This window comes from Mus caroli, unplaced genomic scaffold (assembly GCF_978045245.1).
Source record: "Mus caroli unplaced genomic scaffold, Mus_caroli_1 scaffold_9, whole genome shotgun sequence".
Classification (NCBI taxonomy): Eukaryota; Metazoa; Chordata; class Mammalia; order Rodentia; family Muridae; genus Mus; species Mus caroli.
The window spans coordinates 128,393,471-128,405,597 of record NW_028227264.1 but is presented as its reverse complement, the minus strand read 5'-3'; the positions used below and the strand labels follow the sequence as shown (position 1 = coordinate 128,405,597).

At 42.1% G+C, this 12,127-nt stretch overlaps 2 protein-coding genes across 6 annotated transcripts in view; one reads left to right on the top strand and one right to left on the bottom strand.

Moving 5' to 3' along the window:
* Positions 1-8,431, bottom strand: part of Sarnp (SAP domain containing ribonucleoprotein) — a 58,399-nt gene extending 49,968 nt beyond the window's left edge. For all 4 annotated transcript variants that reach the window (XM_021174310.3, XM_021174308.3, XM_085843304.1 and 1 more), the window contains exon 1: positions 8,345-8,431. In XM_021174310.3, coding sequence (XP_021029969.1) covers positions 8,345-8,380 — 36 coding nt within the window. In that variant the 5' untranslated portion in view covers positions 8,381-8,431. The remainder of the gene's footprint in view (positions 1-8,344) is intronic.
* A 221-nt stretch (positions 8,432-8,652) lies between these two features.
* Ormdl2 (ORMDL sphingolipid biosynthesis regulator 2) lies at positions 8,653-11,910 on the top strand. 2 transcript variants are annotated; one of them, XM_085843301.1, is made up of 4 exons: positions 8,653-8,774; positions 9,807-10,060; positions 10,267-10,418; positions 11,312-11,910. In XM_085843301.1, exons 2-4 carry the CDS (start codon positions 9,887-9,889, stop codon positions 11,445-11,447), a joined length of 462 nt encoding a protein of 153 aa, XP_085699427.1. In that variant the 5' UTR covers positions 8,653-8,774; positions 9,807-9,886; the 3' UTR covers positions 11,448-11,910. The 2 variants fall into 2 exon arrangements, with proteins under 2 accessions (XP_085699427.1, XP_085699428.1); XM_085843302.1 differs by having other exon boundaries at positions 8,666-8,774; positions 9,886-10,060.
* The last annotated feature ends 217 nt before the right edge of the window (positions 11,911-12,127 follow it).

The window sequence follows — 12,127 nt, the reverse complement described above, 5'->3', positions numbered from 1 at the left end:
TACATACAGGTAACATTATACACACTGAGCAAGTTGTACTAATGTATTTAGGGATGTGTGCAAAGAGAGACAGAGAGAAGACAGAGAGAGACAGATGTATATAACAATAATTGGTGAAAAAAGAAAGCAATGAATTTGAAAAGGGGGGTACATGGAAGAGTTTGGAAGGAGGTATGGGAGTGGGTAAATGGTGTAACCATATTAAAATCTGAAAAAAAATAAAAGAAATATTTTTTAAATTAAAAAAAGACAGATTCATAGAAGTGACTAGTTGCTATGTATGAGGTCCTGGAATTGATCTGCAACACCACATACATAACTAGACAGAGTGACCCAAAGTGCTGGCACATGCCTGTAACCTCATAGGACTTAGGAGATGGAAGATAAAGATCAGAAAAGGTCAAGGTTAGCCTCAGATAGAAAGTAAGTTTAAGACCTGCCTGAGTTATATCAGACCTTGTCTCAAAAAGTAAAAATAAGTAGGTATATATGTGAAATCTCTTATTTAAAATTCAAATATTCAATCATACGAAAACTAGATGAAAGCTGGGTAGATGACTCAACAAGTAAAGACACTTGCTGCCAAGCCTGATTGAGTTCCATCCCTGAGAACCACATGGCAGAGTCTTGACCTCCACAAGTGGTCCATATTGCCATGAACACATAAACACAGACTTTTTTTTAAATGAATGAAGATTTGGCTCAACAGTTCATTTCTTGCCAGAGAGATGGTTCAGAAATTAAGAATTTACTATTCTTCCAGAAGACCTAAATTTGGTTCCCAACATCCATGTCTGGCAGTTCACAACTGCCTATAACTCCAGATCCATGGACTCTTAAAACCCTCTTCTGGTCTTCACAGGCACCTGCACACATATGGCATACATTCATACAAACATACACATATGCACATAAATACAAATAAAAGCAGTCAGGTGTGATGACACAGGTCTTTAATCTCATCACTTCAGGAGACAAAAGCAAATGGCTCTCTGTGAGCTCGAGGCCAGTGTGGCCTAGAGAGTTCCAGGCCAGCCAGGATGACATAGTGAGAGCCTGTCTCAAACAAAAACATTCCGTTAGGGCTAGTGAAGTGGCTCAGCAGTAAAGAAGACTCAGGTTCAGTTCTCAGCATCCACATGACTCACAACCATTTATAACTCCAGTTCCAGGGGAACCATCTCCTTCTTCTGCCCCCACCCCCAAGGGAACTATATTAACAAGGTGTGCATACATGAGGCAAACCACTCACACACATGAAAATAAATGCTAAGAATAAGCAAAAAGATAAGCACCTTAAGGGTTTTAAGGAAAGAAATTACTACCAAAATAAGTGTCAATTATAAACAGCTGAAATTATAGACCTTTGATAAACTACATAATAGCCTGACTAGGATGGACACATACTTTTTAAAATACTTGTTTTTGTGTTCGTGTTCAGGTGTAGAGGTGTGTACACATACATATTTGGCACGAGGTTCATTGACCTGAGAGCTTACAGGTGATTCCAGCCTCTGCCTCCCTTCTTGTCATGAGTACTAGGACTGCAGACAGACCACTGTGTCTGCTTTTCCATTGGTTTCAAGGATCTGAATTGAGAAGGTCAGGCTAGTGTGGCAAGCAGTTTTACCCAACGTGTCATCTATCTAGCCCTTTTTTTGAGACAAAATCTAATGTAGCCCAGGCTGCCCCTGAACTTATTATGTTCCTAAAGATGACTCTGAGCTTTTAAGCACCTTTCCTCTACCTCTCCAGAATTGAGCATTGCAGGTGTACACCATTATAACAGGTTTTGTTGTTGTTGTTGTTTTTAAAGATTTATTTATTTATTATACATAAGTACACGGTAGCTGTCTTCAGACATTCCAGAAGAGGGAGTCAGATCTTGTTACAGATGGTTGTGAGCCACCATGTGGTTGCTGGGATTTGAACTCCGGACCTTTGGAGGAGCAGTCGGGTGCGCTTACCCACTGAGCCATCTCATCAGCCCTTATAACAGGTTTTATATAATATTTGAAATCAAATCTAGGACGTTTCATAGGATAGGTAAGCACTCTAGAAACTAAGCTACATTCTCAGCTCTAGTGATAGCTTTATATTCTTTTTTTTTTTAAAGATTTATTTATCATACATAAGAACACTGCAGCTGTCTTCAGACACGCCAGAAGAGGGCATCAGATCCCATTATGGGTGGTTGTAAGCCACCATGTGGTTGCTGGAATTTGAACTCAGCACCTTCGGAAGAGCAGTCAAGTGCTCCTACCCCCTGAGCCATCTCACCAGCCCAGCTATATGTTCTTATTCTATAAAGTACAACATGTTATTAATCTATGGTGAATAAAAAGGAAAAAAAACACTCTAGAATTCCTATATGCAGATCAGAACACAAATATGTCTGGTCACAAATATGTCTGGTCTGAAACATGATCTGATCTTTCTGGTTTTAAAGTAAAGATCTAAAACCAAAGTGTCAAAGCTAGAAAGCAGTTATTTACAGAAGGGAGAACTTTACAATTAGGAGGCATGCTCTGTGTTTCTGCAGTTCTTCAGATAGAGTAGCATTTGGAAATGGGGATAGCAGTTTGTTAGATTTTGTTTGTTTGCTTTGTTTTCCTTGTCAGTATACAATGATTGGATGATTGGAGGAGTATTTAGTGGGTAGGATAGGCAGACAAGCAGGGAGGGTATATAGGAACCAAATGAGTCAGTATTTCTTTACTGAGAAACATTGAAAAGAAATAAGTAAGGCTCCTACCTACACAGAATGATTGCAGTGACTTCAGAATGTAGCAGTTAAGAATATGGCCTCTAGCCGGCCAGTGGTGGCGCATGCCTTTTATCCTAGCACTTGGGAGGCAGAGGCAGGCGAATTTCTGAGTTCCAGGACAGCCACGGCTACATAGAGACACCCTATCTCAAAAAACCAAAAAAGGAAAAAAAAAAAAAGTGAGGGCTCAAGTGATGGTTCAGTGGTTAGGAGCATTAGTGGCTCTTCCAGAGACCCAAGCTTGATTCCCAGCACTCACAATGAAGCTCACAACAGTTTGTAACCCTGGTTCCAGGGGATCTAACACCTTCTTCTAGGTCAGCAGGTAAAAAGTACCATGCTGGCCTGACTACCTGAGTTATATCCATTGACCCCACTGTGAAAGAACAGAACCACCAGTTCCCAAAAGCTGTCCATATGTATGCCATAGCACATAAACTCACATATACACACAGTAAATTTACATTGAAAATTTTAAAGAAAATTATTATGAAATTTAGTCACTTATTAGTTACAAGAACTAGGACAAATTGATCAATTACTGGATCTGGGCCTCTTTTGAAATGATATGGAGGCATTTTACTTTACAGAGTTATTATGAGAATTAAACCAGCTAATATGTATAAACAGTATCAGCTGGTGCCTGCCCCACAGCAAATATGTTAGCAAATAAAGAAAACAGTCATTTTGAAGAAATAACTTACTATCCAGTGGTAGCTGGATAGTAAGACAGTGTAGAACAAGGAGACAAGCAGAGATTGTGAAAGGCCTCTGAATCAGGGAGACTATCATAATACACAATGAACTGGGAAAGTCTCTCCCCCTAGACCCCATCCTCAACAGTGCCAAAAGAGCCGGGCAGTGGTGGCGCACACCTTTTATCCCAGCACTTGGGAGGCAGAGGCAGGCGGATTTCTGAGTTCGAGGCCAGCCTGGTCTACAGAGTGAGTTCCAGGACAGCCAGGGCTACACAGAGAAACCCTGTCTCGGGGGGTTGGGGGGGGACAGGGGACGACAGTGCCAAAAAAACCACAAACTCATCAGGTCAGGCTCCTCTCTCAAGTGTTCAAAAGCTTATACAACTTAAGAAGACTCTTTTTGTCTATGTTAGGCATCACCATGAGTCTAAGGTTAGTCTGGGCTAGAGTGAAGTCCTATCTTAACCTAAAAAAATAGGGAAGAGGGTTTGAAGATAGCTCAGCAGGAACTGCCCACACAAAATCAGATGAGGTAGCAAGTAATCCTAGCACTCCTACAGTGAGATGGGGAGGCAGACACAGAAGAATCCTTAGAAGCTGGGAGGCCAACTCACCTTTAATAGGCAGCACGGAACAAGAGATTCTGTCTCAAACAAGATAGCAGACAAGAATGGACACTGGAGGCTGTCCTGACTTCCACAGATTACATGCATTTGTACAAAGGACACACAAAGATTACAAACAATAACAAAAGTCTCTCCTCTGCATTCCTCTTACAGCCAGTTTCACTAACTTTCCAAACTACTAGCAACATTTACATGTCATGTTTCAGTAACATAAATACTTGATAATAGTGTTCACTACACTAAGACACTATTACAGATCTTTCTGGTTCTCTCCACTATAGAGTTCCTTTTATCATGTGTGATTATAAATCTGGTTGTTATAGTTCAAGACATTCTCAACCATAATCCAGTCTTTCCAACTGAGTCTGAATGACTATACTGCCACAGATTTTTCAGAAATTTGCACTTGATATGAACTTCTATTTCAATGCAAATGTTTTTGTCCTTCCTATTTCAAAGCTTATTCCTTTTCTTTGAACTAAAGTCCCCAATTTCTCTTTATAAAAAACGGAAAGAGTTTGTTTTTTGTTGTTTTGAGACAGGATCTTTCCATGTCACCCTGGCTGTCCTGGAACTATGTAGACCAAGCTAGCCTGGAACTCACAGAAATTCACCTGCCTCTGTCTCCTGAGTGCTAGGACTAGAGACATGCACTACTATGCCCTGCTTGGAAAGAGGGTTTTTTTATTTGTTTTGTTGTTGTTGTTTTTGGTTTTTCGAGTCAGGGTTTCTCTGTGTCCTTAGGCTGTCCTGGAACTTGACTGGCCTTAAACTCACAGAGAATCATTTGCCTCTGCCTCTTGAGTGCTGGGATTAAAGGCGTGTACCACCACTCTACTTGAGAGTGGTTTTTTTTTTTGGTTTTTTTTGGTTTTTTTTTTTTTTGGTTTTTCAAGACAGGGTTTCTCTGTGTAGCCCTGGCTGTCCTGGAACTCACTTTGTAGACCAGGCTGGCCTCAAACTCAGAAATCCGCCTGCCTCTGCCTCCCCAGTGCTGGGATTAAAGGTGTGCGCCACCATGCCCGGCGAGAGTGGTTTTTTTTTTTTTTTTTTTTTTTTTAAGGCATTAAAAACCCAAAATTGGCGAGGAGAGGTGGCACTTGCCTTTAAACCAAGCACTGAGAGAGACAGACAGATCTTAGTGAATTCTGAGCCAGTCTTAGAGTTCAAGGTCGGGAAGAACTATATAGAAAGCTCCTGTCTCAAAGACAAATGAAATAAAATAGAAACTCTAAGTCAATCCAAAAAGTCAGATTATTAAGTCAAGGTCAACACTAGAGTCTAACACTGTCTTCAAAGCCAGAATTTATGTAGGTTCTTAACCAGAGGTCTATGGACTCCTCAGGGCTACAAGGTAATTTTGTGGTGCCCATTAAATTGCATGCAAAGTATTGTACATGCCTTTTTCTGGGGAGAGGGTCCATACCTTTCATCAGAGTTTCAAAGATATCTGTGACCTCCAAAAGTTTAAGAAGTGCTCTAGAGAAAAAAGCAAAAACAAGCAAATGTGATTAAAGAGTAAGTCCTGCTTACACCCTCAGGACTGCCTCGTGTTCTCTTAAGACTATATACCTGAAATCAGGTCAGAAAACATTAGATAAGTGAGGTACTCAATCAAATGCAAGCTTATTAACTAACAAATACTTGTATGGTGGAAGGAGGAACTCCATAAACATATACAATATCCATAAAGGAAAGTCATGGGACAACTGGTGACTTACGCCAGGACTTCAAAAGGGGAACAAACAAGAGAATACCAAATAGCCCACTAATTTTTAATCTCTTTCACCTAAAAATTAATTTTCTGTGTATGTTTTGTAGCATGTGTAACAGTACAGAACTACATAACTTACATAGACTAAAAAATGGAGGTAGTTGCTCAATTCTTCCTTATTTGTTCAAGTAATCATTAGAAAACATAATCCATTATAGCTACATCAAGTTAACAGTAATTAGAATAACATAAAAATCTAATAATGAAATTTGAGAGTCCAACAGTTAAGAAACACATTTGCTTTCAAACAATAAAGTCACCTTAACAGACTAAATTATAAGGGCTTTTTCTAAGCACCTTCATTTACAAGTTTTAAAGACAAAAACGCAGCAATTTTAAAGTTTTTTTTTTCAAGATTAAAAAAGTTTTCTCTGTGTGTGTGTGTGCGTGCGTGCGTGACACAGGAAACAGATGCCTGAAGACACTGAGGAGAAAATCCGATCCCCTGAAGCTGGTGTAGTCAGGTGGTTGTGAGCCACTTGATTTTGGTGCTGGAAACCAAACTGAGGTTCTCTGGAAGAAAGAGTGTTCTTAACCACTAAGCCATTTCTCTAGACCCAATTATTAACTTTTAAGGAAAGAAAGAAGGAAGGAAGTTTTCATGGATGGAGAAATGGCTCAACAGTTAAGACCACAGACTGTTCCTTCAGAGAACCCAGGTTCAATTTCCAGCACATACATGGAGACTAAAAACTATCTGTAATTGTGCAGGTACACAGACATCCATACATACAAAATACCTGTACACATAAAATAAATAAATATTTTTTAAAATCATCACAATCCAATAATTAAAAACTATTAAAAAACAAAAAAACAAAACAAAACAACAACAACAAAAAACTGGGCATGACAGTTAATGTCTCTAATTCTGACACCTGGGAGGCAGAAAGGTAGGATCTCTGTGAGTTTCAGGCCAGCTAGAGCTACAGAGTGAGATCATGTCTCAATAAGAACAGTTCTCAGGTTGTATTAAGTTTGATTTGTATGAGATTCCCAGAATAAGGTGACCAAAACAACTAACGGTAAAGCTTCTTCTGAAACACAAACAATAATCAACATAGTTTCTTTTTTTTAATTTTATTTATTTATTTTATGTATATGAGTACACTGTATTTATCTTCAGACACACCAGAAGAGGGCACCAAATCCCATTACAGATGGTTGTGAGCCACCACGTGGTTGCTGGGATTTGAACTCAAGACCTCTGGAAGAGCAGTCAGGGCTCTCAACTGCTGAGCCATCTCTCCAGCCTCAACACAGTTTCTTAATTCTTCATAAAAGGAATTATTGTCCTTACAGAATAATAATTGATGGGCAAGTCTACATACAAGAAAAGAACCTCGGGTTACCAAAATGTACAACTCAATAGATCCTGTGGTTCAAGAATGTTATCAAGAAGTGACACCAAGGCATCCTGAAAAGATATCTCAGTTGTGAAGAGCATTTACTGCTCTTCAGGACCCAAATTATTCTACTCTCAGCACCCACATCAGGCTGCTCAAAACTGCCTGTAACTCCAGCTCCAGGGGATCCAACACCCTCTTCTAACCTCCAAGAGCATGCATCCATCATATACTCACACAGACACACGGAAATAACAAAATTAGATCCAAAAAGGGAGTTGGGGGTAACACCAAGAGAGCTGGGATCCTTCCCAAAGATTAAAAGGACAAACAAAATCCTAAGGTTTTCAAACATACTTCATACACCTCTCAAATTACAGCTATCTACCCTACACGTTCTCTCTCTAGAGGTAGGATGGTCAGGGGAGGGAGGGCAGGACACTGAGAACCTCCTGAGAAAACTCGAAAAACTTTTAGGGCTGATGTGTTTGCGATCTTACAACCTTTTGGAGACGCCTCTGCCCCAGGTTTCCACCGAGAAACCTATCTTAAGGCCTCTCCTCTCCTTGATTTAAAAATTCGAGTGCGGGGTCTTAACCCCACCTTGTTAAAAGAGAACAGAAGCACTTTCTGGGTTATGTTTGGGACATATTCAGCTAAACATGCAAAAATGCCACTATATGTTAACTGAGGAATCTCAGCTTTGGGACAAGAAGAGTGACTACATCAATCCGTTGTGGGGGCGTGGGGGGACGGACGGACAAACAAACCATAACTTTGGGTCAGCATGGGACACGGGGGAAGGACCACTGACATAATGAAGATTAAATGAGAAAGGGGTATAAAAGATAGATGGCGCTTCACAGGCGAGCAGGGAAGGGTGGCAGGTAATAAAAACAATGAGAAGAACAGGTAACAGCAGGTAAACACCAGGTAACGATAGCGATAAATTACTGAGGAGAAACGGAGTTCAAGGTAGGCCTAAGAAAGGAGGCACAAAACAACAACGGGAGCCAAGAAAGAAGTGTAAGCGGGCGCCTGACAGGAAAACACGTGAAATAAGGCGGCGCAGGGCCCCGCGTAGAATTTAGGCTCCAGGAAACCCCACCTCAGCCTTCCCCGCGTAACGGTACCTTCAGCTTGTGGAGCTCCACCGTCTCGGCCGCCATCTTGCTGCGCCTCACTCCACCGGACCCCCACCGCTGCCCCCCACCTCAGGCGCTTAGGCTCATCCAACCAATCGCTGTCACTCTTGCTCCCACCTCACACCAACCGCTCTTCCCATTAGTCAGCGGCGGCGGCGCTCTCACGCCTCTTGGCCACTTTCCACGGCTCTCTAAAAAGGTGGACCCAGGGGAGGGCGGGGTTTGCATGGCCTAACGAGAGAAAAAGCGACCAATTGTACGTCTCCATTGCGTAACCAACCAATGATTGGGGACAGCGCGGATTCTGTTCCGCCAATAGGGAGAGCGCAGACAGGGCGAAAGTCGGCCACTTCCTGGAGACCACAGGTGTAAGAGCCAGCGCTGTGCCCCAAGCCGGACGGGCTCCTGAAGCTGGCAGGTATGGGCCCCGTGAAACTTTAAAAGGTTACAGAGAGAAATCGGTGGGAGTATTGGGAAGGGCGGCGAGACGACAACCTTAGATTCGAGAGGTCCCGTGAAGAAAGTGACATGCGAAACTGGGACTCTGGGAGGAGCATGGGCGTACTCTGTAATTGATTTGGGGGAATTGTGGGACAGGCAAGAGCGGTTTAAAACAAACAAACAAAACATAATACAAAACTAGGCATTAGAGCTTGCAGAAGTTTAAAAACTAAAACCGCCCCTAGAAGGGAAGGACACCATTTCTTGAGGGACTGAGCTCAGACCCCTTCCTAAAATAATTTAAAAATTGGGTAAGTTCTTGCAGCGCCGCACGTTCAGTGAAGGGATGAAATTGCTTGGCTGCTGACAATGCCAAGCGGGTGAAAGACAGGGATGGACAAGCCCCAGGAAAAAAGGATGGGGACTAGAGGTAGCTTTACTCTCCGTGCCTTCTTTATTGGTCCCTTGATTAGCTGAATAGCTTTCTTGTGGAACTCTGGGTATGTGTGACCTCTTTATAATTCACTAACTTCCTCAAGAAAGTAAATTAAAATACTCCCGATTCCTCTGATCCTTCAAGTAGGTCTCACAGTCTAAACTTACTGCTTTATATTTAGTTGAAATGTAAAGATCTGAGTAAAAACCCCACTTGTGTGAATATACACACTAACGACTGAAGGTACGGAAGTCAGAAGACAGCTTTCCGGAGTTGGTTATCACCTTCCACTGGATGAGTCCTGGGGATCCAACTCAGGTTTTTAGGCATGGTGACAAATACCTTTTCCAGCTTAGTCGTTTCAAAGACCCTCTTGCCTTTTTGTTTGTTTTGGAGAAAGGTCAAACAGTTCGAATGCGTCAACCTCCTAAATTCAGGAATTACAAGCATGAGCCACCACACCCAGCTGCTTCACGTCTTCTCAAGTTTTAACAAAGTGTTCAGTTTTTCCTTTTTTTGCATAGTAGGGAAATCCTTTCATTCCCAAGACTTCAGGGGACTTTGGCTTTTCAGGAGACAGCTGGGGAACAAGCTCAATCAGGGCTAATGAGGAGACTGAATTGGACTCCTGCCTGATCCCTCACTGTGGTAGGATGAATGTGGGGGTGGCACACAGTGAAGTAAACCCCAACACTCGAGTGATGAACAGTCGGGGCATCTGGCTGGCCTACATCATCTTGGTAGGACTGCTGCATGTGGTTCTCCTCAGCATCCCTTTCTTCAGCATTCCTGTTGTCTGGACCCTGACCAACGTCATCCATAACTTGGTGAGCACTAAACCAAACCCTGTACCCAACCCCGGTCTATCCCAACCAAAACAAAATAAAGTCACCCGCTGTTCAAACCCTGTACCCAACCCCGGTCTATCCCAACCAAAACAAAATAAAGTCACCCGCTGTTCAGGAATTTATGCCTTCCTTTTGGGATCTTGACTACTTTCTGTCCCTTATACTGTCCCTTTCCCTCTTCCCAGGCAATGTATATCTTCCTACATACAGTCAAAGGGACGCCCTTTGAGACCCCTGACCAAGGAAAGGCTCGGCTTTTGACACATTGGGAGCAGATGGACTATGGACTACAGTTTACCTCCTCACGAAAGTTCCTCAGCATCTCTCCTATTGTACTGTGAGTCTGGGTGTGGAGGAGATGCTGGGTTGGAAATGGCTCTACTAACCAGGGAAAAGGTACTAGGGGTTGGGGAGATGGTTCAGTCAAGTGCTTGCCATAAAGGATAAGGACTTGAGTTCAATCCCTTGCACATATGTAAAAGCCAGATGTGGCCATGTACAACCATGGGTGCCTATAATCCCAGCACTGAAGAGTCAGAGGCAGGAAGATCCCTAGGGCTCACTGGCCAGACAGTTTAGCCAAATTGCTGCACTTCAGAGTCAGAAAGCAACCCTGGCTCCAAAAAGAAAAAAAAAAAGAAAAGAGGAGAGCAATTCATGACAACTCATGTTGACCTCTGGTCTCCATGTGTACTAACCCTTGAACATGTACCTATGTTTACACACACACACACACACACACACACACACTAGTCCTAAGCCTACATTATAAAGTACAAGACATAGTCAAGCATTCCTTGCTGGTTCCATGGTATTAAGGAAAGGGAGAAGGGACTGAGAATAAACCAAACTCCTAACTAAAGCCAAGTGATTTTACAGTCCCAAAAGAAAGCAAGAAGGTAAAGGCAGAATGTATATTAATGATTAGAAAGTAAAACTGACTTGGAGAAAGGAGGCAAAAAGTGCTCCAAAAGTCATATACGCTGAAACAGCTTTGGCTGTCATTTGCAGTATATCATTAACCATTAACAAACAAACTGATTTATCATCTCTAGTTAAAGATGCCTTCTGATTATATCCTGAACCTCATTAAATACCATTTATTAGCTTAAATAGTTGTTGAACTACATGCAATAAAACTAGTAGTTCAAAATAGAAAAGAAAGTCACTGGTAAGGCATGAATGTGATTTGGGAGGCCAACCTCCATCATCCTAATTTTTTTCTCCTAGCTACCTCCTGGCCAGCTTCTACACCAAGTATGATGCTGCTCACTTCCTCATCAACACTGCCTCACTGCTCAGCGTGCTGCTGCCTAAGCTACCCCAGTTCCATGGGGTTCGTCTCTTTGGAATCAACAAATACTAAAAGATGGGTTGCTAGTTCTGCAGGCATTGAGGGAAGGCACTGGAACTAATATATAATGTTTTCCCTTCTCCACACTATCTTCTGTATCTTGGAAGCCTGAGAGATAAGATAAACCTTTCTAAACTCCAAGAAGGAAGAAACTGGAAAATGGGGTTTCTGGGTCCAGCCTTCATAGGGTCAAGATTCTCTGAATCAGGAAAGGTGGATGAGGTTAAGGGCGCTACCACTCACTCTCCTCTATCCAGCAAGAAGCCATCATTGTTTGGGCAGCTTTTCTGGTGATTATGTTTTTCCATATCTTCTAAACCTACCAACTTCAAGTTCTGTTTTGCTGTATATTTTTCTTAAAATAAAGTCTTTCAGTTATGGCTGAAATTTGATAAGCAAGGACAGAGAGATTTTCTCATAATGCTGGGGAGAAAATGCAAAATGCTGACATACTATAAAAAACTTTTAAACAAAATTTTGTCTCTACTCTTTTGGTCCAATACCTTTCACTCACAGCTAACAGCAAGGAAAGAATTCTCAAATAAGAAAAAAGAGCTCGCACGTGAGGAGTGGAGGCACATGCCTATAATACTAGTCAGCCCTCAGGAGGTGGAGGCAGAGGCAGGAGAATCACTGCAATCTGGAGTCCAGCCTGGTCTACACAGTAAGACCCTATCTTCCAGAAGAAAATA

Bases quoted from the DNA above. Each gene is read 5' to 3' on its own strand.
- Ormdl2 (XM_085843301.1), top strand. From the start codon at position 9,887: ATGAATGTGGGGGTGGCACACAGTGAAGTAAACCCCAACACTCGAGTG. The intron at 10,061-10,266 runs GTGAGCACTAAA...CCCTCTTCCCAG, and splicing joins CCAACGTCATCCATAACTTG to GCAATGTATATCTTCCTACA. The intron at 10,419-11,311 runs GTGAGTCTGGGT...TTTTTCTCCTAG, and splicing joins AGCATCTCTCCTATTGTACT to CTACCTCCTGGCCAGCTTCT.